Source organism: Equus asinus, chromosome 29 (assembly GCF_041296235.1).
Source record: "Equus asinus isolate D_3611 breed Donkey chromosome 29, EquAss-T2T_v2, whole genome shotgun sequence".
Classification (NCBI taxonomy): Eukaryota; Metazoa; Chordata; class Mammalia; order Perissodactyla; family Equidae; genus Equus; species Equus asinus.
Window position 1 is genome coordinate 31,179,795 of NC_091818.1, and position 25,496 is coordinate 31,205,290.

The 25,496-nt window shown below is 39.2% G+C and overlaps 1 protein-coding gene across 3 annotated transcripts in view; it reads left to right on the plus strand.

Moving 5' to 3' along the window:
• The window catches only part of RSU1 (Ras suppressor protein 1), a 308,922-nt gene that overhangs the window by 79,387 nt on the left and 204,039 nt on the right, over nucleotides 1-25,496 (plus strand). For 2 of the 3 annotated variants that reach the window (XR_011499323.1, XM_014841718.3), the window contains exon 8: nucleotides 13,449-13,581. The exons of the other annotated variant lie outside the window; for it this stretch is intronic. Coding sequence is in view for 1 of the 2 variants with exons in the window: in XM_014841718.3 (XP_014697204.1) it covers nucleotides 13,449-13,581 (133 nt within the window). In the remaining variant the exon portion in view is untranslated. The remainder of the gene's footprint in view (nucleotides 1-13,448; nucleotides 13,582-25,496) is intronic. 3 annotated transcript variants of the gene reach the window in all.

Consider the following 25,496-nt stretch of genomic DNA (forward strand, 5'->3'; position numbering starts at 1 on the left):
AATATATGTTTATTTATATAAAATATATAATATAATATATATGTTTGTTTATTTGCTATCCAGGCTATTTCATATGATGAGCTATGTACATTTTATATCATAACCATGGTTATGCTGTTTTAGGCATCATCAGCCAGTTGCCCTGAGCCTGATGCGCATCAGAGTATGTTTGGCGTTGTCACTATCATTTTTTCTTTAGAGGCGAAGGAGGAAAAATAGGCAAGACTTAGGAGAAGAGAAGAAAATGAGCAAACAGACAAACTAGTCCTTTCTGACAGTTGCCCGTGGCATGTAGAAAGGAGCAGACCTTGGTTCGAATCCCAGCACTCCCGTGTACTGCTCTCTGGTCTTCAGGAAATGATGGAATTCTCTCTAAACCTCATTATCCCTAACTGTGAGGCACCTCCTCAGGTTGCAGATTCCTTTGAGGCCTGAGGTCGTATGCATAAAGCATCAAGGCTAGTCTCTGGTATATAAATACATAAAAAGCGTTTTCCCCATTCTCAAAATACTAGATAATCGCTTAAACCAAACGTTTTGTTTCCTTTTTGTGTTTGGGTGAAGTTGAATCACGCATGTAAGTGCGTGCTAATAGCCACTTCAGCACACCTTTGAGAGCTTGCTACAGCACCTTCTGTCTCTTTTCTCTGCTCTTCCCAGGCATTCTGTTCCACGCAGGCTCACTCACATCTCTGAGGTGTCATTACTGTCCAACGGAGCGGCAGAGGGGGCATAGCAGAATCTGTGGTGGGGGCTGGGTGAGTTGTAGATCAACAAGTGTATGGTTGTTTTTAACACCCTTTCCCTTTAGATCATGGGAGAGACAGCCTTAGAGGGATCAAATCTCATCCCATTTGAAAAGCACATTCCTATCATATGCAAGACACCAGGGAGAGAAAAATGAGTAAGATGGAATTCCCATCCTCTTTAATGAGGGACGCCGGAATGGAAGCAAAGTGATTATAGTTCCAGTGTGGTTATGTAATGGGAGGATGGACCCAGCAGTCAGTGCTATAAGAGGAGCAAGGACGAAACTCTGAGAAAGGGCATTTGAACTGGTGCCAGGCACCATGCAGAGCAAGACCATCATGGCCTCTGTGTCCATGGAGTTTACCGTGGAGTTGGAGAAACAGACCAAGAAAAAAAAAGGCCAACGAGATAATTATGAAATGTAGTAAGTACTGTGAAACAAACAGATAGGTGCTGTGATAGAAAAATCACAGGGATCGCCTTTCACTGAGGAAGTCCAGGCAGGCTTCTCTGAAGAGGTGACATTGAGTGAAATGACGGTTTGTCAGGAGTGGCAAGGGAGAGGGCATTTGGGTAGGTGCAGAAGCAAGAAAGGCCACGGTACATTTGAGTCATTGCGAGTAAGTCACACACTGTGTCTAACGGGAAGCGAGTCTCGATGTCTCACTTTCCATCATATTCACATGTGAATGATTTTTGCATGACATTGTTTTTAAAGCACAATTGTTTGAAAGTTGAAGCCATGATTCTGACCACTGTGCAGGGCCCAGGTTGTTTATCCTAGACGTCATCATTTACTATTTTAAATTTACATCATTGACTAAGGGGGCCTGGGTCTTGATTAAGCCATAGGGCGCCATTTGTTCTTCTTTGTTGATGTCAAATTACCACCAAACAAAAATTTTTCCCATGTGAACATGCCTTTCAGTCTGCAGATCGTGGAGATTAAATAAAATGATAAATGTGAATAATGTATAAAATGGCACATATAAATAATTTACTTACTACTTAAAGTAATTTTTTGTTTAGAACAATTCTTGCCATTGAAAATACATTAATTCTATTTCTCTATTTTCTCAAACCAGTTTTCATGATAATAATGAAAAGGAATATTAGGATAGTCTGAAGTTTGGGAATTGACATAGCAAGCTGGAATTTCGGGGTTGACAACACTGTATAAACCAGTAGCAACCAGTAGAGTTATTCACAAGTGCCATTGCCTGGAGCCACGCCAGGGCTAGGCTAATTTGAGCTCTAATTTTTTGTAAATAGATTGAGTTTCTGAAACACCTTCACACATTGAAAACAATTTTGTATTTATTGATTGTTTTTTCCCTTGAGTAGAGAGTATCATAGTAATTTCCTTTTTTATTGTTTGTTAACTGTGACGGTATTGCGTATTTTTAACCCAAGACAGTTGGCTTGCCAAAAATACTGGAAACAAATTCCTGATGTAATCATCTCACCCGAATTCCCAAATTGTGGTAAATCTCCCTTTTCTCTCTGTTATTTATAGTGAGTGCCTTTTCATTTCAGGACTGGTTAATTGTCTAAGGAAATCCTTGGGAAGTAGAGTAAGACTTTTTTTTCCTTGAGTTGTATATATAGTTATTTTGCTTTCATTTTTCTTGAGCCTTACTGTTAAATTTTTGAAACACATTAGTTTATATCTTTGGCTTATGCTTGACTCTGAATTAGCATGAGATGATAAGACACTCTTGTTTATGTTGGTTTGAGATGTTGACGTACCTTATATCACTTATACTGAGGAAAAGTATATAGTTATCTGTAAAAGTAGAAACAACAATTTCTTTCTTCAACTACATGGTTCTTCTGCAATGGCATGCAGTTTTTCTTTTATCGTATTTCTTAAGTCCTGAAGTAGGGTGAGTGTGTAGGTGGGTGTCTACATGTCTTTGTGTATTTACACACAAGGATATACCACTTGCAGAGAGTTGTGATTTTCTTCCCATTGCATCTTGCTTCTATTATTGTTAAACTTGAAAATAAGTGAAAGTAAGCTTCATCAAAACACATTAAAATGGATTGTCAGTACATAAACTAAAAAACATTTGGCGCATTTTTTAGTGTGAATAGTTTTGAATTCACTGGAAATTACGTTACAATTGTTGCAGTTTTCCTTGTAGACTTAGCGTTTGTGTCACTCACAATTCTTAATTATCTTAGTACATATTTTATGTGACATAATATCTGCACTCTTACCATCTCCAGCTCTGCAGAGAGTGCAACACATGGCACCAAAGTAATAAAAATATAAGCTCTCGAGCGAGAAGCAAAGCCGAAACAAGCCATTTTTACATATAACTTAAGTTTAGGTTCTGTGTAGTAGGTTGATCCCTTACTTAACCTTTAATAAAATTGGATTCAAGGGTATTTATATATAAATAAAAAAATAAAGTTAATTTCATTTCATACTTCCATATGAGCAAGTGCCTAGTAATATGTTACGACGACATTTTAACTTCAGTGTTAGTCCTATTGGCTGGAAAATTGCTGTATTTTTTTAGCAACTGTTTTTGAGGTTGGACATTAGAAAGATGAGTTGTTGCCATTTGGGAAGGTTATTAAGATAATTATTATTAAGATTATGTGATTGTATTCATGCTGATTGAATCAGCCTATATTTGTTTGACCTTTTATCTCCTATGAAGTTATCTAAGAAGTCATTTCCTCTTTTTACACAATTGGGAAATTCAAAGTCGATGAAAATCTGGATATGTGTACGACTCCATCCTCACAAACCCCTCACACCATCCAGATGTTCTTTAATCAGTTCTCGAGTTGTACCTGCATCCAGATCTTGAACAGATCCCATCTAAGTAATGTTACAGTTCGAATGTTTGTAGTCACGGACTCTCAAAGTACCGTTACAGGTGTTGGGTGAAAAGGGAAGAATCTCAGATCTGTTGGTCACGTCGATCCGGTGTCTTCATTTGGGCCTGATGTCACAGTGTGGCAGGAGGTAGCAGGAGATGGGAGTGAGGGAGGCATAATCCCATTGCCTTCCACCCCTGTCTTCCCCTAAAACTATCAGAAGCATGTGAGACCTCTCAGAGTGCTTATAGTCAGCCATGGACATTGTGACACATGAGTCGTGGCTGTTTCTCTGCAGTAGTGTAGAAGTTTCCATTTTTGGAGAGAGATTAATATATACCACTCCAACATCCACACCCTGGCCCTGTCACCTGCCACCCTTCACCTGTCCCCAGTGGCTTGTTCTGTGATGGTCCTACCCAGACTCCAACCTATTCTGCCTTTTCGTCTGATCAAAAATTTCCCTAGGTAGTTTCAATTTCCATAATCATCTAGTGATTTCCCTAAGATGCTTATTTTTAAAATGAGATAATAGTACTTTCCATGCAAGATTGTTGTAACTACTTAGAATAATATGTGCAAAGCTCTTGAAGCAACATCTGGTACATAGTACATGCTCAACCAATAATAGCTGTTATCATTATGATGATGATAATGGTCAGCATTCATTGGTTTGTGGGTTAGGGGTTTTTTTTTTGACATCTTTAGTAGAACTGGTAAGAAGTATCTAAAAATTCGGATTTCTTTTTCAGTACTCTAAATAGATTTAATATTCTTTTGCTTATTTATTTAAAATCTCAAGGGCTTTTTATTCAAATATTTTTAAACTTACTAAGGAATAATTGACAAATATAATTGTATATATTTAAAGCATACAACACGATGATTTGATATACAGTATAGAATGATCACCAAGATTATTGGTAAACAGCGGCTTTTCTAAGTATGGTCCCTGGACCAGAAACATCACCATCCCCTAAGAAATTGTTGGAAATGCAAACTCTGGGGCCTCACCCAGGTCCTGCTAAAGTCAAAAACTGAAAGTTTTAACAAGCCCTCCAGGAAATTTTGATGCACACTCAAGTTTGAAAACCACTGCTTTGGAAAATCTGAGAAACACAGAAAAAGCTAACTTTCATGATCCTACCATCCAGAAATAATCACTGTTAAGATTCTGAATATATTTCCTTCTAGTCTTTTCTCTATTCATGGGTGTATATACTTATGTGTGTATTTTCTTCTACTCTTCTTCCTAAGCGTGTGTGTATATACTTATGTTTTTTTAAAAAACGTATTATCATACTATGTGAGTTTTATAGCCTACTGTTAAACTCAATATTATGTCATGACCATTACCCCATGTCATTAAATTTTATTTGAAAACATTTTTAATCATATGGCTACATCCTATGAGTGTCTCATAATTTATTAACCAACCCCTTAGACATTTGACTTGTTTCCAGATGTTCAGGAGGAGCACAAGCAACACTGAATTGAAAATTTGTATTCATAAATCATGGTGAATATCTATGATTATTTCGTTAGCATAAATTTATTACCAGGGTGGAATTACTAGGTCAAACAGTAGGAACATTTTTATAGCTCTTAATATATATTGCCAAATTAACTTTCAGAAAAGAGATGCCAATTTGTACTGTAACGAGCAGTGAAGGGAAGTGTCCAATCCTTGAACCCTGGACTAACTTCGGAATTGCAGTCCTTTTGAACATGTGCCAGTTTGATAGGAGGATGTTTATGAATTGTAAGTGAGTAGAATATAACTTGACACTTTCTAGTCTTTGTAGTGGCTGACAGTTTTGTATTTACAAATGTAAATGGTAGGTGCTAAGACATTCAGGTTGTGAATTTCTAAAACTTTGCCCTTCCCATCCTGCCTGCCCCTCACTTAACAAAGACTCTGCAAGTTTTGTTGAAAGGGGGTTGCACCTCTTCTAAAGGTGTGCTCTGGAATAAAAATAGCTGGGCATCCTGGGTGTAATGGTGAGCCCATGTTCCTCCAGCTTTAGGGATTTACTGAGGATCAGAGGGCCTTCTAGGAAGAGAAAAACAAATTGTTTCTGTCTGTAGTATCACAAGTCAATTAAGTAACACTGTTATTAATATTAAATCTGACTAGTGAGGGAATTGTTGAAGGGATTTGAAACAGACTGTTAACTAAATGCTAAATTAGCTGAAAAAATGTTTTATCATTAAGGCAGCCATCTTTTATATGTTTAACTTAAACAGCTGTGGTGAAGGCTGGTTTGTGATAACTTAATCGATCCTATAAACAGTTGCGATACTGAAACTTACTCCTTGAACATATATTTATTTTAGTTTATGTTGCGTTAATCAGTGACTTCTCCCTGGGTCCCCAGGTTAACTGGGACTCCCTTGGTGCTGACATTTCCAGCTTCCCAGGTGATTAGAAGGATGTCCTAACTCGGCCCCCATGAACTGAGGATCAGGGTGAGGAAGTGCCCTCTGGGATCTTACCCCAGGGGGGTGCTGCAGACTGCTGGTGTTTAGAAATCTTTCGGCCTTCTAGGAAATGACATGAGTGTTCCTAAATTTTATATTAACCCTACTTTTGTGTGTGTGTGAGGAAGATTGTTGCTGAGCTAACGTCTTTGCCAGTCTTCCTCTGTTTTATGTGGGATGCTTCCACAGCATGGCTTGATGAGCCTTGCTAGGTCTGCGCCTGAGATCTGAATCTGCTAACCCTGGGCTGCTGAACGAGAGCATGTGAACTTAACCACTATGCCACCAGGCAGGCCCCTGTTAAACCTACTTTTGATCCCAGATCTTTGAGAAGCTTTATGAACGGGAGCCCTTTCCCAGAAGAGTGCCATCATGCATATAAAGACTTACTGTGCATTCAGTTTCAAGAGGTTATGAATTCCTTGAGTGAGCCCCTGTTTTAGGCAAGTTGTTTTCAAATATGCATTTTATCTCTTTTGCAGATTTCATTTATAATGATGAATAATGAAAAGAATATTTTATATTTATATGGTGTTTTCCAGTTTATAGAACCATTTTATATGATTTTTTTGGCTCCTGTCCACAATCTTATCAGTTAGTCCTATTACCCCCGCCTTGGCAGATGAGGAAACTGAAACTCAGAAAAGCAAAAGGATTTATCCAAAATCTCTGGATCGCGAAGTTGATGAATGGTACTTGGGATCAGAAGTCAGGTCTGGCCACATCCACTGAGCTCTTGTCTACAGCTGATAGTATTACATAAGCAATAAAAGGGAAATCTGGCAAGCAGAAGAAAAGATTACCTCCCACACTGAGAAGAATGATTAGGAAATCTGACACGAATATCAGGCCAGGTTTAAAACATGAAGTATTTATTTAACATCCATAGAAGGGGACTTGCACGATAAAGCAATGGTGGTGGTGTGTGTTGGGGGTTCCCCCTGCTCTCTTGCTGGGTAGTCATACTTATAGGTGACTGGGAGACACTTCTATTCCGTCCGACCCTGGAACACAGATATCAAATGGCCTAGAAGAGCACCAGAGGGAAACCACGTAAAATGCTATTTTTCTTCATTGGTAAAAGGGCTTTTAGACCATTCACACCAGCACACGCATAGATCACATGCCGCTTCTGTTGGAACCGTTTGGCAGGGTTTGTTTTTTTTTCAAATCTTTTTTATTGAAATTATACTTTTCTCCTGAGCAGATCAGAAGAGTAACAGTTTATTTAAGTACATAGCATAGAGCAACAATGCATTGTATATATTAACTGAACAAAAAATAGAAATGTGTGGCCAGAAAGCGTATGGCAGACAGTTGCCAGAATGACACTGTGGCCTCGAATTCCCCACGGAATAAATTTGAGAGCTGTCATGAGGCATCCCAGCTTGCTTTGATTGCACTCATGATGCACAGAAAGAGAAACAGCTTCAGACCTAGATGCTCAGTCCAGTTAGGGCCTCCCAGACCGTCACCTATAAAGCAAGGTATTCCCTGTGGTCAGATGATGCCGTTTTAAATAAGATGCACTTCTTTGTACTAATTAGTCTATCTCATGTATTTTGAACTTGTTTTTGACAATTTCCTTTTAATGCACTTTATTCTTTTTTAATTATAAGAATAATCCATACTTGTAATAACATGAAATTCTCGAAAGAGAAAATTAATAGTTTACCTTTTGTTCTGCTGGTTCAAATCCCTGTCTTACCTTACTCTCCCCTCTTTTAGGAAACCAGCATTAACAATTTGATATGTATCGTTCTCTTTCTTTTTCACATGAACATTTTCTCATACATCCATAACGAGATTTCTTTCCCCTGTACTTTTTTCAAAAATTAAATCCTAGCAGATTTAGTATACCCTTCAACTTTTTTTTTTTATTATAGTGTAGACCTCTTTTTAGGTCAGTACGTACAAATAAGTCTATTTCATTCATTTTAATAGCGCATAACATTTCATTGTATGGCTGTAGCATACATTATTCTGCTTATCACCTGTTGAACATTCTGGTTGTTTCTAGTGTTTCATCACTGCAAGCATTAACTGTTATAATGTAAGCATCATTTTATAAGCCTTCTGATCACTTTCCACTCAGTAAAATGTGTTGCTAAAGAAATGAAAAAGTAGGAACCATCCATCTTCAGCTATTATCTAGAATCATGCACTTCTCTAATTAGTAGTCTAGTACATAGCAGTATGAATTATAGAGGTTTATGTGTAGAATATCTCTTCATATATGGCACGGCCCTAAACGTTGCTTTTATTTTGAAGTCATTTGTGGTGAGCTTCTGCGTGTGGCTTCACTGCAGAGCAGAGATGATCTTTCAACTGTCATGATACCCCAACTAGACTCCTTCAAGAGCGAATCAATTACCTGAGTTTGGGCGACTCTAGCGTACTAATGATGGACTCCCCAGTCAGCATGGTTTGCTAAGTTTACCTTGTTAGTCTGTGGCCTTAGATTTTTATGAGTGAGATAGTCTGGCTTTTAGAGTGCATTAATTTAAAAAGCGCCTGTGGTATTTTGGAATTAGGAAGGGAGGGAATGCTGCTTTGATGACCTGAAAAATTTGCCCAGATCCCGTCGCCTGCTTAATATGTGATAAATAATGGTACAGGCCACATGTTTCAGGATATTGAGTGCTCGGGAAGAATTCGTAACCATGTGATTATGAAAACAACCAATTTCCATAAGTGAAAATGAGCGTGCTTGTTAAGGGGGCGGCAGTTGCCTATTGCATTCAATCCCATTTGTAACTAGCAAGGAGAATGAGGGTTTTGCATGATTTAGTATTTACAAAATTATAGTTGCATGGCAACGCTCACTCTCCTAGTGGCTTTGGGAGGAAGCATATGTGGTCCTTGTGCAGGTAATAAAATGGAAAATCCAATTTGCAATTGCAGAATAAGCCTCTGAGTGATATATGATCTTCATAGCAGCATTGGTCAGAGGGTCACCGCTAATCGTGGTGCGGGCTGGCTTCCCCTGTGGCCCGGGCCTTCCCGCTGAAGAGTGAGCACAGTGAATCTCTGTCTGGGAGCCAGTCAGCGTGTCTGTAGATGCACCACTCTCTAGCTTATTAGATCCTCTTTGTCACAGTGCTTAATCCTGCTGCCTGATCCTTGTTAGAACACCACCGGCGCGCCGCTCGGGCTTCTAATAAAAGAGTTGGGTGAGGGCTTCTAACTAGACGCACTGGAGCGTGCGGCAGTCAGGGCGTTTGCTGCCTGACTGACAGTGGGCTAAGATGCTTCCTGCATGTTATTACTTAAAAGGGAACCCACCTCCGACAGCTGACAGATGAGCCTTGCCGAGGCAAGGGTAACTTGTTGCTAGGGCAATAGGAGACGGGTGTCCTCCTTTCACACAGCATAATGGCCCAGCTTTACTCTAATTATATTAACCCTCTTTTGAAATTGCTGCATCCCAGGCTGGCACAGAGTGAGGTTAGAGAGCCGGAGACAAATAGTCGGCAGGGAGGATTAGAACTGCACAGAAGCAGAGATTGTGTTATCCACCGGTGACATTAAGTTGAGAAACAAAATAAGTACACCCTGTTATGCCAAGCCCGGTTATAACTCTGAAGAGTCAGTGCTCGGTGTGGCTCGTGCGGTTTCCATCTCTGTCATCTGCCTGCTTTAAGGTTTGCTATGGACATTAAACATGATTTTCATGGTTCTTTGTTAAAAAGAAAGCACAGCCTCAACCATAAAGCTATTGTTTTGTTTTTTTTTTCCCCCAGTGAACCTGAACTGTTGTTTTCTATTAGGCTGCTCAGTTTGGTAGCTCTAGGAAGCACCCGTGAATTTGATTCAGTAGCGTTGTCGTTTGATGCTAAAATAAACAATTGGGGGTGGGAGAGGGTAACCCAGTCACTCCTCACCCCCACTGCAGCTAGAATGTACAGTTGACTTTGAAGCGATGTAAATGAAGATACCCATGAATAGCCCGTGGTCCTCTCCGTGTGCCCCAACTTTCAGACATCAGCATAAGACTCCTTTTCCCTGAAGGGAGTGTGTCTAGCTCGCATCCAGCGTTTCCTGCCTGCTCCAGTTAGCAGATGTCGTTAGCAACCCCCTATGCCTCTTCTGTCTCCGCTGACAGCACGTAAATAGAGACATTGCTGGGGATTGACAGATCTCCAGGGGCTTAGAGTCTGCAGACAGAAGGGCCCAGAGAACACGGCTGACCTTTCTTGGCATTATTCCCCTAGGTCTATCTTCCGTGTGTGGCGATCAGGGAGCGTAGAACTCGAGTATGTTACTTTCAGAGGATTGCCCCTGAAAAAACTGTCGGCTTAGTAAGAGGCTGTTAGTAGGTTAACAAGAGGCTGTGTACCTTCCAAAGTGGGTTAATAGGTTGTTGATAGTAAAGGGCAGGCTCTTCTTTCCCACAGAAATATGCACCTGTATGTTAAGTTCAAGGATACTCCATTAAAACCTGCTTTGCTCATAAGATACCTGTACTCTTGGATTATTGGAGCAAGCCTTGGACCTGGGTGGAAGGGAGCTTATGATGCAGAATCTTCTTTCTCTTGCTGTCCCCTGGAACTCATTCCTGGGCAAGTTTGGAATAGCTGAGCCTTCTCTGTGGGGTCCTTCCTAGGCCCTCTGCTGGGTCCACGTTGCTCTCACTCTCAGCTTGCTGAGAAATGCTCTGTGCTTCAAATATAGCTCTCGCCACTCTTCTTCCCCAGAGTGAAAAAAATAAAAAAATAAAAAATCGTATTCCTGTGATTCCTGTCTGAACCAGATATCAAGGGGAAGCCAATCCATTTGAGTTAATCCATGGTAACAGGTAAATGATGGAGAGTCCAGGATGGTTGTTCAACAGATAAAATTCTACCCAGTAGAAATTCAGACTGTATTTCTCATTAGGATGACCAATTTGAGGGGACAAGAAAGAAAGATATTCAGGGCAGAGTCGCCACAAATACGGAGATTCCCCTTTACTTAGGAATCATTTCATTTCCTTGTGCAATTTATACTTTTCATGGCTTCTTTTTCCTTATCCACTTTGGAATACATAATATTTTTCTGAAGGTGTCAGGGTTTTTTTTCCATAGTTGATTCTATGCTGAGGTCAGTGGGCAGAGCTTACAGGCGGGAAGATGGTTTTGTATAAGCATAGATAGCTTATTAGGCGAATGTTTTAAGACAGATGTGTTCACCTCAATTGCCTCCACCCCTAACTTATTAGTGAATTGCTACACCATGGTACTGTTGCCTGGTATGTAGGCCCTTCTCTCAATGGCCATGCGTCTTAAGAACAGTGGGCAACGTATACACCGTATACACATTTAAGACAAAACACTTCAGAAATACAGACTTGTTTTTAAATGGAAGACTTTTTCCAGAAATTTCTGTTATATTCATTTTTAGGAGAAGTGGAAATTGGAGAAAAAGAAGTAATGAGAATGATCTGAAAGACAGGATATAGAGTATAACCAGTGAAATCCTAAGAGGAAGTAAAAATTATAGAGAAATTTAAACAAGCAATCAATTGCATTCTTGGGAAAGAATGAACCCCCCTTTCCAAGTAAAGGTAAAACCAAAAGAAAGATGGATGCCAGTCCATTGCCAACAAGGTCACACCTGGTAAGATACCCAGCTGAGCAGAATATGTGCAAGTCCTAGATTTTCATTACTCTAGGCAGTTTTCTGATTCATGGTTTAGAGAATAAAGCCCATTAATTTCCCAAATGATTTAACATCTGACTAACAATGTTTAACTGTTAAGTTGAAGAAATTGACATATTGATAATCTTGGAGAGAAATGTATCTGCTTATTTTTGTACTTAATACCAACAAATTCTAAGTAGCTTTGGAAATATCATGATGAATTACTCTTAATATTTAGTAGTATCTATTTTCTTTGTGAGTATTTTTATGAAATTGTAAACACTATTATATTGGTCTTTTCTTTCTCCATTTTTTTCTGAGTAGTTACAAGTTCATATACCAAAAAGAAGACAGATTCAAAGTATCAGTTGTTTTAAGAAGAAATGTTACATCATCTTTCTAGTAAAAATTTTTATTTACCTTTTCATTTCTAAAGCTCAGATCAACTAGGAAATTATGTGCTTCATGGTATACTTGCATCCCAGAATGTGTTTTCAATTATCTTGAGTTACCAGTTATGACAAAATTGACAGTACAGCCTCAGAAAAGGACAAACATGTTACTTTGGTTGTGTCTTGGAAAGAATAATTGCTGGATATCTGTGTTCAAATAGGCTTGGGTTGTAAACCAGGAGTCTGAGAATGGAATTCCTCAGTAGGACTTTTAGAGAAAGGCCTTTGGTGGGTCTGTTGCCAAGTAAAACCGCGTACATCTTCTGCTGCTAACCTTGCCTGCCGCATGTCTCTCTTTCCTAGGTGAGCGTGTTATAGGAAATTCTTTTGCACACTGCCTTTTCCATGTTTGAATATACCAAAAAGAAAAAAAGAATAGAGTTGACAGATCATCAACAGATGAGTGGCACTTGCTGGCTTTTTAATGCTACCTTCGTTAACTCATCCTTGGTTTATCTACATTGACATGTAACCTTGAACGTTTCACCAGCCGTTATAGAAAGACTACAAGATTTGGAGTCAGAAGCCTGAGGTTCAGATCCCCATTCTGGTGTTTTCTGATCTTGGACATATTACTTAATTTCCCCAAGTTTCCATTTCTTCACCGATAAAGTGATGTTAATAACTGACCTTAGGGATTGCTGGTGAATCAAATGAGGAAATGCTTTAAAAAAGGTAATTTGTAAAGTGATAAGGACTATACAAATGTGAGTTTCTATCATTACCATGTTAACGAGATTCATTTAGTGCTGATTCTGAGATGTGCTTATGGTGCCTGAGTAATGCAATAATCATTTTACTTGGGCGATATTCTTATCTTCCTTGACTCATAGTCTGCTTTGGATGATGAAAAAAGTGGTGCTGATCCGATTTGGTTTAGATCAGAATTGCACAAGCAGTGATGTACATTGTCAAGACAGAGTTTCAGGAGGTTCTAATATTAACACTTCTCTCAATCTTGGATGGGGTCATTTTAGTCTCTGTAGCAAATACCTAGAAAAATAAAGCATATGCTACATTTGTAAGAATTCCTTCCAGGTTAATTTCTTCCTGCCTTGTTCCTTCTTCCACTACCTCTCTCCCTCCTTCCTTCCTTTCTTCCTTCCTTTGTTCTTAATTTCTCAGACTAGGGTACTGTCACTAACTTTGCTTCTGTACCGGTAATGATTTATGGTAAGAAATTCAAAAAAATCAGATCAAATGACCCAAAAGGCACTTAGGATTTCCTGTGGTTACTGGGCAGGACTTCTTATCCTGGTCTGTGTTGGATGAAATGACCTTCGCCTTTTTTTCCCTCCCTTTTTTCAGGAAACTTAGATTTAACGGGTCAGAAGCAGGTTTTCAAAGCAGAGAACAATCCCTGGGTAACCCCGATTGCTGACCAGTTCCAGCTTGGCGTGTCCCATGTGTTTGAATATATCCGTTCCGAGACGTATAAATAGTAAGTAGACTATGATTTTTTAAAGTGATAGACTGTGCTTTTATATTATTTGTAATTATGCCCTTTGAAAAACCATCATGTGATGTTGTATTGGTGGCAGTTAGTTCATAACATTTTTAAATGTTTTATTAATCACCACATGTAGTAGTTGTCCCTGTATTTATAGATTATTTTAAGTGACAATTTCAAAGGAGATTTATACCAATTTTGTATAGAAAATTTTTAAGGTATTATATTAGTTGAATATTCGTGGTGCTAAGGAAATTCTCCAGACACATCAAGATCAGAACATACCTTTTTCTCCTTTGAATGCAAAGAATAACAAATGTTATGAACAAAATTGTGAAGCAGCTTATTTATAAAATCAATAGAGAATACAAGGAAGCATCATTCTATTCTTTAGAAGCTTTTGCTCATGGGAGATGATAATCTCTCTAAGAGAAGAAAGGCAGAAACCAAGGCAGAGGAATCAGCTAGCTTGAAGTCGCAGCATCAAAATCTCAAGCCCTGGTGCTGGGACAAGGGTAGCTGAGGAGAGCCAGCCCCAAAACCTAACTGTTCCCACCTCTCTCTTCCTCACCGTGTCGGGGTTGGAGGGAATTCTGCTACTTGCACCTGCTCTGCTGTTGTGACATCTTCTGTCATTGTTGGCCCCTCATCCCACCCCCCCCCCACATTGAAGTGAACATTCATCTCAATCGAGTTACCTCTAGTTTGAAGAAAATTCAAAAGACTTGAAAAAATCCATAGTCAGGTTTAATTTGTTTTTGTGTCCATTACCAACTTTTGAGAATTTAGCAGCCAACTATTAGAGGCAAGCTGGAGGATTGTTAAAGGTCATGTTCCATTAGGAGTCTCTTTTTTTGGTGTCAGAAGAATGCCGCCCCACCCAGCCCCCAGCCCTGACTGAACCTGTGCTGGGGTTAGTGGGTCAGTACTGACTGACAGGGCAGAATCCCTGCCTATGATTGGCCAGCCGTGGCTCTGTAGCCCTCCTCCCTGGATGCCATGCTTGTGGTGGTCCCACATTTAGGACTTAGCGTGCTCATATTTCCATGTGACAGGATCACAAAGAAGAGGAGCTGTGAAGGACAATGGCATTGAAACTAAATGGATTAAAATGACCGAAATGAGAGCATATCCTCATATATGAAAGCAGCTTAAAGCATGGTTTAGATTTCTTTTAAGATAATACCGTGACATTTAAAATATATCTTGAAGACTTACCTTAAGAGTAAAATGAGACAAATATAGGATGTGTTATTGTTTTATGAGACCCATAGTTATGTGCAGTTATTATAGATATATAGTTTTTAAAAAATGAATATAGCTCAGCCTTGGAAATTAGTTAATTATGAAAATGTGTGAAAATATAATCGCAAATTAACAGATTATTGTTCATTTTGTTGCTCTTAAATTGTTAATCATCGCTATCATCGGTTTTAGATAGAAGTCTAATTTTTTGTTAGTAAATGGGAGCTTGGTTTGTAGTGTATCTTTTTAGAATCATTGTATGTATTTTAACAAAAATAAAAATACACAAACAAGCTCCTATTAACCCAGAATTGGAGGAAATACTTTGTTTATAATTCTAGTTAACCATTTTTTATTTTTCCATACATTAATTTATAATTTACAGAGAATTAGAATGTGTTGCATAAGAAAGTGCATCTAATTTTAATTTCATTTTAAAAGATTAAATTGTGAATTTATGGATTTTGTATTACCTCAGAGTCATCATTAGGCAGTTAATTACCATTATATGCCATTACAAACTACTTCTATTTATTTGAACATGGTTAGGATTCTGGATGAATGAGAGGTGCGTTGCTTTGAATGAGTTAATATCTGAAAGGGAATGTGTGATACAACATTTTAATCAGTAACATAGTTGATGTGTATATTCTTATCTCTATTATTAGCATTCTATATTTGAGGGTTGGAGTAATCTAAGCAATTTGCCTACCAGCTATTTTTTCTGTGTTTGATTTCCTCATGGGGAATTATATTATCTTTTATACAGTTAGGTCAACATTAAAAATCTTAAGTAAGCATAGGAGAGCCATTGTCCCCTTTCTAGGGGGACCAGTCAGTACCCCATGCACTGGTTTTAGAGGTGTCTCTGTGAGCATCTTCTGGGAGAATGCACTTGCGCTGAGCTCTGGGAGCACAGGGGCACTTGGCGAGTTCCCTCAGAGTTCTGTTGTCCCCTCCTTGGGAATATAAGAATGGTAACTACTCCTGTATTTCAGCTTCTCTGTCCTCTCATTCTCCCATTCTCGTTCTCCCAGCCCAAAACACGGACTATTAACTAAATAAGATGCTACGTCAAACTCTTAGTGTTTTTTTTTTCTTTTCCTCAAAGCCCCAAGCATGGTTGTATATCCTAGTTGTAAGTCCTGCTATGTGAGCCACCACCACAGCACGGCAACTGACAGACAGGTGGTGTGGTTCCGTGACTAGGCAGCAAACCCAGCCACTGAAGCAGAGAGTGTGGAACTTGAACCTAGTAGGCTATCAGGGCTGGCTCTCTTAGTCTTTGTTTAAAAAGTACTTGTACAGAAATGCCACTGTTATGTTTCACTGATTTTTAAAATTTAAGGTCCTCTTTTATATGAATAGATATATATTACTATATCCTCATGTGACTAGACTCTAACTTCTCTAATTTTTTTAAGCAGCCACTACATAATTAGAGGACTTTTAGTATCTGAAAAAATAGTATTCTAATTATTAGGTACTTGGCTACTTGTGTGTGTGTGTGTGTGTGTGTGTGTGTGTGTGTGTGTGAGGAGAATGGGCACTGAGCTAACATCTGTGGCCAATCTTCCTCTTTTTGCTTGAGGAAGATTGTCACTGAGCTAACATCTGTGCCAGTCTTCCTCCATTTTGTATGTGGAACACCAACACAGCATGGCTTGATGAGCAGTGTGTGGGTCCACGCCCGGGATCTGAACCTGCAAACCCTGGGCTGCAAAAGTGGAATGTGCAGACCTAACCACTACACCACCAGGTGGCCCTTTGGCTACCTCTTTAAAGCTGTACATCTGGCGACCTCCAAGGAGGCAATTTATTCATTACACTTGTATTATTTAAAAAAAGCAAATTTCACATTCAGTACTTTAGTCTTAGATCTTGTATTCTAAAACCTGTAGTTTCTAGTCTTCACTTCTTTGTCTGTTTCATGTAAGCCACGTACACCCCTCCGAATAAAAAAGATCCTTTTTTTATATATAGATCTTCAGAGTACCACGAAAGCATATCTTAATTTTGTTTTGGCACTTAGAATACCAGTGCATCGCCTTCCTTTTTTTTTTTTTCATTTTTCTAACCAGTTGACCCATTACCTCAGTGAGAGCACTAAAGAACTTACCACCCTTCCAGTTTCATTTCCATTCACGTCTGTGGTCGACTTTCACAGCGACCTTCGTGTTCTAAGCACATCCTCGGAGGCCTTCTGAGTCTAGAGCAGCGACAGGCAGAGAAGATGGATTATCTGATTTCCAGGCTCTAATAGACTCCAAGAGGAGACATGGATGTTTGAAACAAAACAGTGAAGTCAGTGTTTAGAAGAATTAAAATAGTTCGTGATAATTTAACTTGATGGAGGTAGGAACTTGTGCACTTACACAGGAGGAGATGTGGGTAGGTGTGGCTGGGAGGGTGGGGAGGTATACTTCTTGAGGACATTGGTCTTTGGAGTACATTTGGGCATTCATCATGTCCTCCTCATCATTTCTCAGGTGGAGATAGCTCTTTGTTTGTTTATCATTCTTTCAGCACGGGGTGGGTGGGGGGGGGGAATATTGGCTGGTGTCATTGCATTTGCAGTTAATCTCCCTTTGTCAGAGTAAAGGAATTTGCTCGGTCGGGTTGTTGAGGATCAGATCCTACAAGTACATTAGGGCTATTGAGTTACTCCCTGCTTGAGGGTGGTTCTCTCCAGGTTTGACCTCTTTTATTTCTGTGGAGCAGAATGATGATAGAATAGTCACTGCTTGTTAAGTTTCCAGAAGGTGGAATTTTTTCCCCAGGAGGAGAAGTCAGATTGGAGTCAGGATTCTTGACAAGATTCTTTGTGAAAGGGAGTAACTCACACTTTTCACATTTCCATCAAGGAAGGTGGATAGAACGGCAAGCCATTTTAGAAGCTGACAACTTAACTCTTAACAAAAGAAGAGGTTTGACAAATGTTAGGCTGAGAACGTGTTGGCTGAAAGAGGCGTTTGGGAAACAGGCATCGTCATGAAGGCTGCAATTTGCAAAGCATGGCTGGCCTAAAGCCTCATTTCCAGGGCGGCATCACACCGAGGATGCTTCATCATTCTTCCTGTCTTGTGGCTATGTTTTCGCTCTAGGGAGAGGTGCCACACTCACTCGCTTTTTATTTTGTTTTTTGATCTTAAATGAACATGGCCATACTATTGTTCATGTTAGTTAATGGAAGCATTTTAACAAAGCAATGCCTGGTGAATGGTGGACAATAGTGAGGAAAATGCTGGCAATTTCTCTTCACTAGAAATCTAGCAAAATAAATTATCCTGTTTAATTGATAAGGAAGAAGACTTTATCTGCTGCTTATTGTTTCTCCAGTTGTTTTACTTGTGAAATTAAAACTAAGTAATGTTCTTTTTTTCCTGTACTGTGTGCAAACCTAGCAGAGGCTAAGATGGACATAAATGGGCTTTATTAAACAACTACTATATCAAATGGCTGCTGAGTCAGTGGCCTACAAGATCCTTAAATAACAGATATGTCTGGTCTACCAAAAGGCTAAAGCATTTCAAATTTAATGGGCGACCCCATTCGTATTAAGACTGTCCCTTGCAGAAGGAAATCATATCCAACAAAACTGTATAAACGTTATTATTTTCTGATGAAGTGTAAATGGATGCACAGAACTATCAGATGTTTTTATAAATATCACAGAAGGATGGAGGAGAGGGTTAACCTGCCAGGAACTTTCCAGCAGTTAGTGAATTTTACATAGTGACAGTCAGTATGCAGAACAATGTAAGACTTTTCTTTTTCATTACTCTGTATGAAAATAGCTCAAATTAAGCCAGAGAAAAACAATATTTCTATATAGTAGACATGAAAATGAAGAACCGTTTTCTTTTCCCCAAAGCTTTTGGCATAAAGATTGTTTTTATTTTTAAAAGTTGACAGTGTATTGGGTTCCTGGTAATTTATATTTCCTTTATAGATGGTGCACATGTATATTTGGGTTCCTTTTTTAAGTTAATAAATGTATTATCACATTTCCTCCATAATACAAAGTATGATTCAAACTTTTGACATCTCTGGACCTATTTGCATGCAAATATGTTGCATTTAACTCATATTGCTAAGAAATATCAAAGAGAAGAGGGAAACCCATAAAATATGTTATATTTTGGGTAGGATGATGTTACATCTCTTATCTCATGTTGAATTTGTATGGTAAAATTACACAGTATTCCTTTTTCTCCAGGTAGAATGTTACAAGTGCAAACAGTTAAAGAATGTTTATTCTACTGAATGAATGTTAAGTCAGGGCATCATATCAAGTGTTGATCTTTGACTTAGTCACTCAATTGTTTCTCAGTGTGGCCATGAGCTATTAATTGGCCTGGTAAATTAGGACCTCCCTTCTTAAGGTAATAGGAAGAAAACAGACTTTTTGAGGAAAAGTACATAACAGTTTTGTCTCTCTTCCAAGTTTTTTGATAGATTGTTTAATGTATTTTACATTTAAAAGGAGTTTTGCTTTTCTGCATTTTCACAATTTCTTTGATACATCGAGTTTTTACAAGCTTTTTAAAGGCTTTACTTTTCTGTAATTTCATAGCTCATGCAGAATGGTTCAGTTTTTTAAATAGACGCTGCTTCCCTTTTGACATTTCCAGTGCACCTGGATTCTAGGAGAGGTACAGAGGGCAACCTCGCCACCCTCCCCACCAAACCTGGGAAGGTCAAAGGTGAACCCTGCATGGGTTTAAAAACCAGCTTCAGGAGGCTAGCTAGTATTCCTGAAGGCATCTAGGAAAGCCCATCTTATACATATTCTGGAACGTTTTTTCTCTCTGACGTGCCTTAGATACAAATGCAGCCTTGGAAAAGGTTCCCTCCATGTCCACATTCATTCTCTGGCCCTCTAATGTGGTCACACCTCAGGCACGCTGTGCTGGCCTGCTAGCTCTGCAGGGACCTGGTGAGATCAGGCTTGACCAATGAGCAGGAGCGCTGTCAATCTTTCTGCGTTTTACTCAATGGCTAGCGCACATATCATTAAAGAGTTGTGAATAAATTTAAGAGGGGCGAATGGAGAAAAAACACAACTGCTACCTCAAAGGGAGAAGAGTAAGGTTTATTCTGAACCTCACACTACAATAGGCTTTTACGTATGATTTTGAAGAGCAGAACTATCATGTTCCTCCCCGCCCCCACCCCTTATCTCCTCCTGACTCATGTTGACTATCAAGCTTGCATTCAGCCTGTCTTGTATGGCTGTAATGTACAGCGTGATACGTTACAGTATCAATTTAAGGTAAATAGAATATAGATAATTTGTCTCACTTGACAGAAGGAAAATAAACACAGGCTAGACTCAATCTACACTCCAAAAAGAAAATGTGTCAGGTTACTTCCTCTTCAAGAAGAGCTATTTTGAGTTCCATTTTTACATGATATTCACTTGTTATAATCTTGTGGAACTATTGAATATTGACCTACTTAATGAAATGAAATTGGTCAACCCTACCTATTGATAACCTTTATTAACTCCCAGTAATTTTCAAGTTCAATGCTTGATGCTTTCTCTCCAGTCAGGATGAGTTATTGCTTACATTTGCTGTTTTTATTTGAGTGATAAATTAACAAGTGGCGCTTTTATAATAAGGCAAAATTGTTTGATTTCTGTTCTCTACACAGTAATATCTTGTTTTATTACATGCTGGCTTTTTATTGAGCTTTGCTCTCGTATTCTAGTCCAGCATTGTTATATAGGTTTTTGGAGTTTTTTGGTAATTTTTGTCAGTTAAGGGTATTATCAGATATTTTGATTTAGACTGCATAATATTATGAAAGGAATTTTAATCAACTTTATCAGATAAAAAGCTTCCACGTGAATTGTGTTCACAGGAGTTTGTCAATGCCCCAGTGTATTCATCAGGCATTAAGGAAATAACTTTCCATGTTTTATTCTCTTGTGTTTGTACATTATTTCATATGTGTTTTTAAGACTCATGGTGTAAAAAGTTTGTGGTCAAGAAAATCTTGTTTTCCACTCTAACAGTTAATTTTTAAATAGCCTTACTTGGAACATATACAATTCTGTCACCTTTAAAGTGTACCGACCTTTAATTCTCTATCCTATTAGATAGTGTTTGTTTAGAGAGTAAATAAATTGTCTTGAGGTTTTGGTTATTTTACATGGTAATTGTTCTGAATAAGCTTTGTGGCTTTCTTTTTTCCTGGTGATAATTAATTTTGGCTGGTTAAGCCCCCCAGCAGAAATGCATTGTCTCACAGTTCTAGAGGCTAGAAGTCCAGGTCAGGGTGTCAGCAGGGTTGGTTTTTTCTGAGGGCTGTGAGGGAGGGATCTGTTCCAGGCCTCTCTCCTTGGCTTGCAGATGGCCGTCTTCTCCCTGTGTCTTCACTTTGCCTGCCCTCTGTGTGTGTCTGTCTCTGAGTCCAAATAGCCCCCTTTTATAAGGACACCTGTCATATTGGATCAGGGCCCACCCTAATGACCTCGTTTTAACTTGATTGCCCTTGTAAGCAGTCTGTCTCCAAACATGGTCCCATTCTGAGGTACAAGGGCATAGGGATTCAACACAGATTTTTGGGAGAAGGACACAATTCAACCCACAACACTACTGTTAATCTTAAAGCCCAGAAACAGCATTCAATTCTTTATCAGTCTGTTCTACCACCTTGTCTTGACTCTCTTCTCTCGTAGACCCCACAACTTCATGGGTAGCAAATTCTGTTTGTTAGTGAGTGTGTTTAAGTGACTCTATAAGACTTGATCCACCCCCAGCCCTGCCATGCCTCTTAATGCTTGGCTTCCGCAGTTCTGTGTTCCTCCAGAAGATGCAGACTCACTGCTGTTTCATTTTAGGGACACGTAGGATAAGTTCCTGTTTCAGTGTTGGGCAGAGGGTCAGTGTTTTTATTTCTAATCTTTAAGAACGGGCTATGTTAAAACAGAAGCTGGTTAGAATTTGAAGATCCCTTGGGAATGAAAGGCACCTAACAAAACTCCCTATTTTGTCATATTTGGCTAGAGAATTCAAGAAGGGAGGGTCACAGAGAACACCAACCATGGGCCCCATGTGGTGTCTTTCACAAGAATCTCAGGGAGGGAAGATGCAATGGAGGGCCTTTGTGACTCCTGGCTGCTTCTTGTGATGGGACCCCTGCTGGTGTGCATGGGATCTTCTCCCTGGGACTTTACAGTACCACTCAGGTAGCTACTGGAATTGGCCCTCTGAGGAAAGGGGTCAGGGATTTCCTCTCTCATCTTGGAGTTCCAGTAGCCACATCTGCAGCCCTTATAACCTTTGTTCCATTTTTCCTATGTTGTCTCGGGAAATCTCTGCAGTCTGAATGGTTAAGATCAAGACTACTGATAATGCGTCACAGAATTCTCTTCTCGTGTAATTAAAGCTGGTTTGCTTCACCAGCGCAAAGAGGGACGTCAGAGATGGAGTGTATATTTTCCTATGATGCACCATTGGTGTAAAGACACAGTGACATACTCTGCTGTGACGCTGTGAGGAAAAAACAGAAAACAAGGTCTGTTCTGAGAGGACTGGCCTTAGAGCTGGCACCTAGCCCCAGGGCTATCAGTGACAAATGACATCATCACACTCACTCTTGGCGTCCCCACCTTCAAAGCCAGAGGTTCAAACTGGATCATCCCAGAGCGTCCCCCAGCAATGATATCTAATTCTGGGTTCTTTATTTTTCTGGGAAGCATGTCTTAGTGTCTATATCAATTCATTATTTTTTAAATTTAGTTTAATTCTTGAATTTGCCCACCGTCTGGATTTACTTTATTGATTTTTTTTTAAAGGCAATGGAAAGTGATGATGACCCCGAATATAAATTGTTACAGGAAAATGGATACAAGATAAAATTACAAGATCAACCTTTTTATTCTATATTTTATGGAATACCTAATAGATGTTTGGCAGTAACTTATTCGTACACATGAATTCCTGACACTTTCGATTCTTCAGACTTATTAATCAGTGTAGTCAGCACCAGAGCAATTTTATGAGACTTACCAGTCATCAAAAATTTATTATCAGATAAATCAAAGAAACAACGAGCATCTTAATAGGGTAGAGAAAGTGGCATGTAAAGGATCGTTTAAGACTGTGCTTTTTGTCAGTTGTGTGTTATATTTACAACCAGCATCAGAGAACTTGCTCATAATTTCATGCAAAGACTCAGCAGGGCGATAGTTATCTTCTTTGGTACAACCTTGTCTCTTTGTTTTTTTCCAGTAGAATATTGTGTTTGGTCTAACTGTACGACTGAGGAAGCTAAATATACAGAAGTGTAGGATACATCATGTTCTGATGTTCTGATGTCAAGCTTACAGCATTTGTTTTAAAACAGTATCTACCTTTTCTTGAGAATTTCATTACGGTCGTCATCCAAAGTTAAGAATTATCAAGCCCAGTCCTTCCCTTGGGGATAAGGTTGCTAAACTTGAACTCTTGGAAATGGCATGGGAAATAGCAGCAGACCAATTGCCTTTCTTGGGGATGAACTCCATGTGTGTCTTCTGACTAATGTGAGACCTGGGCTTCTGTCTGCTCTCATCTTGGCACTGTTTTTGACACCACCCTGAAGGTAGAGTAAAAGACTTGGATCTTCATCATGTGAGATGAGCTGCTTGTAGGGGAGTTTTTCCATCACTCTTGCCCTGTCCTGAGTGTGCTGGAATCACATGATCCTCTAGGACAGAAGGATCATAGCAGTGGGCTGAGGAAGAGCTGAACTGGCACTGGAGAGCCTTGATGCAAACCCACTGGGAATGGACCCAGAGCGACAAGGCTGGGTTACCTCTCATCAAAGATGCATCCTTCTTTCTACCTCACATTTCCATAAGTGCTGTTTTCTCTGTCTAGAATGTTCCTTCCTCCCATACTTGCTGATTGATTGCCCAATTATTCTTAAAGTATCTAGTTAAATATTGCATCCTCAGAGACCTTTTTTCTGAGTGTTTCATCTACTCTAGGTGCCTTTTGTCAGTTTTCTTCAAAGCCTTTACTTTCCCTTAGTAGCAGCTTTAATAGTAATAATAATGGCTATCAGTATTGCATACTTACCGTGTGACACTAAACTCATATGTGCTATTCATCAGTTTATAACTCAGTGTTTATTTCTGTGAATACTACTTATATTTGGGGGGGGTGCAGTTATATTATGTTTTCTGTCTTTTAAGAGACTAGAATCTTTCTGAAAGCAAGACTCACGATTCCTTTGTGACTGGACTTCACATGCGGCCTTCCTCAAATGTCTTATATAAATGAACTGTCTCTGCAGAGGGGCCTCTGACAGGTTGCCCTGATTTCTGAAAGGAAGACTGTTCTGGCATCCAGAATGGACCAAGTTGTAGTTCTTTGTTTTTGCTGGTACATGATAAACAATCTTCGAAACGTTAAAACGCGTTCTCAATATATAATGTTAAGCAAAGATTATGTTTTCACAGTAGTCTTTCATTATTTATATAGATCTCTTCTTGGTACCACACTGCTCTCATTAGAAATGAAACAGTCCCTTCACTTCACAGATAAATGGATGGTGTTTGAATGTGAGACCTTCCTCTGTGTGAACCTGCAGGCTCTGTGCTCATTTTGTCTGCCTTTTCTTTGTCCTTCAGGGGAGTGTGTGATGGGGTGTGTGAGGTGTGATTGTGTTTGTAAAGGTTTAGATAAGGTATTTCTGAGGGAGATGCAGTAAACTAGTACGTGTGCTTATCTTTAGGGAGGAAACTGGATGGCTAGAGACAAGGAGGGGAGGGCACATTCTCTTCACTTTTTACCCTTTGGACCTAAAGAATGTTCTATTCTCTATTGACTAGATTATTACCAGTAGGGCCCGTGAAGCTAGGAAGGAAGAAAGCACAAAGAATGTAGCTATGTGATTGGTTTTGTCTGCTGTGATGTCCTCTTTCTATTCATTTTCCTTGCCTGACTGGAACCCCTTCTTACTCGTCTGTCTTTAACCAGGTGCACCCAAAACCTTCCAGGTGATGTCACCTCTTCTACTGTGTCCTGAATGTTGGAAAGCAACTCTGAATGAGAGCTTGAGAGAAAGTTTCTCACTTAATGCCTCGGTCATTCCTGTTCTTGGCTTAAGCACTGTGAAATCTTACATCACTTATAACACCTCTCAGATAACATCAGGCTTTCCTGTACCCTTGGAAGAATCTAGAACAATCCTTTTTCCCTTCACAATCCGATGTGAAACAGGAGAAGGTGGTCATTCACAAAAACCTAACAAAAGGGAATAGGGAAAAAAACCAGAAAATGTAATTTTGTATTGAGCTTCTCTATTCAGGGGTATTTTCCCTTCTAAGATTTTAAGTAATTGAAAAATAAGCTTTTCTATATTTGAAAGGTCCTGAGGGTTTGAAATAAGGGAGAATGGATCTTAAAAGAATTGACTGCATATTAGTGGATGGGATTGGGCTTCAGGTTCGCATATATGAGACATGGACTTTTTTTTGTTTCAATTCTTCTCTCTCCTTTCATTTTTTTGGCTCTAAGCTAAGATGACGTGTGTGTTTCAGACTGTTTGTGTGAGATTATGAGCATTTTTAATCTGCTGTTGTGCATTCTCAATAGAAACTGCGTGAATGGTGATCTTTTAATAGATGTGTCCTGCAACTGGCAAATTTATTTTGGTACTAA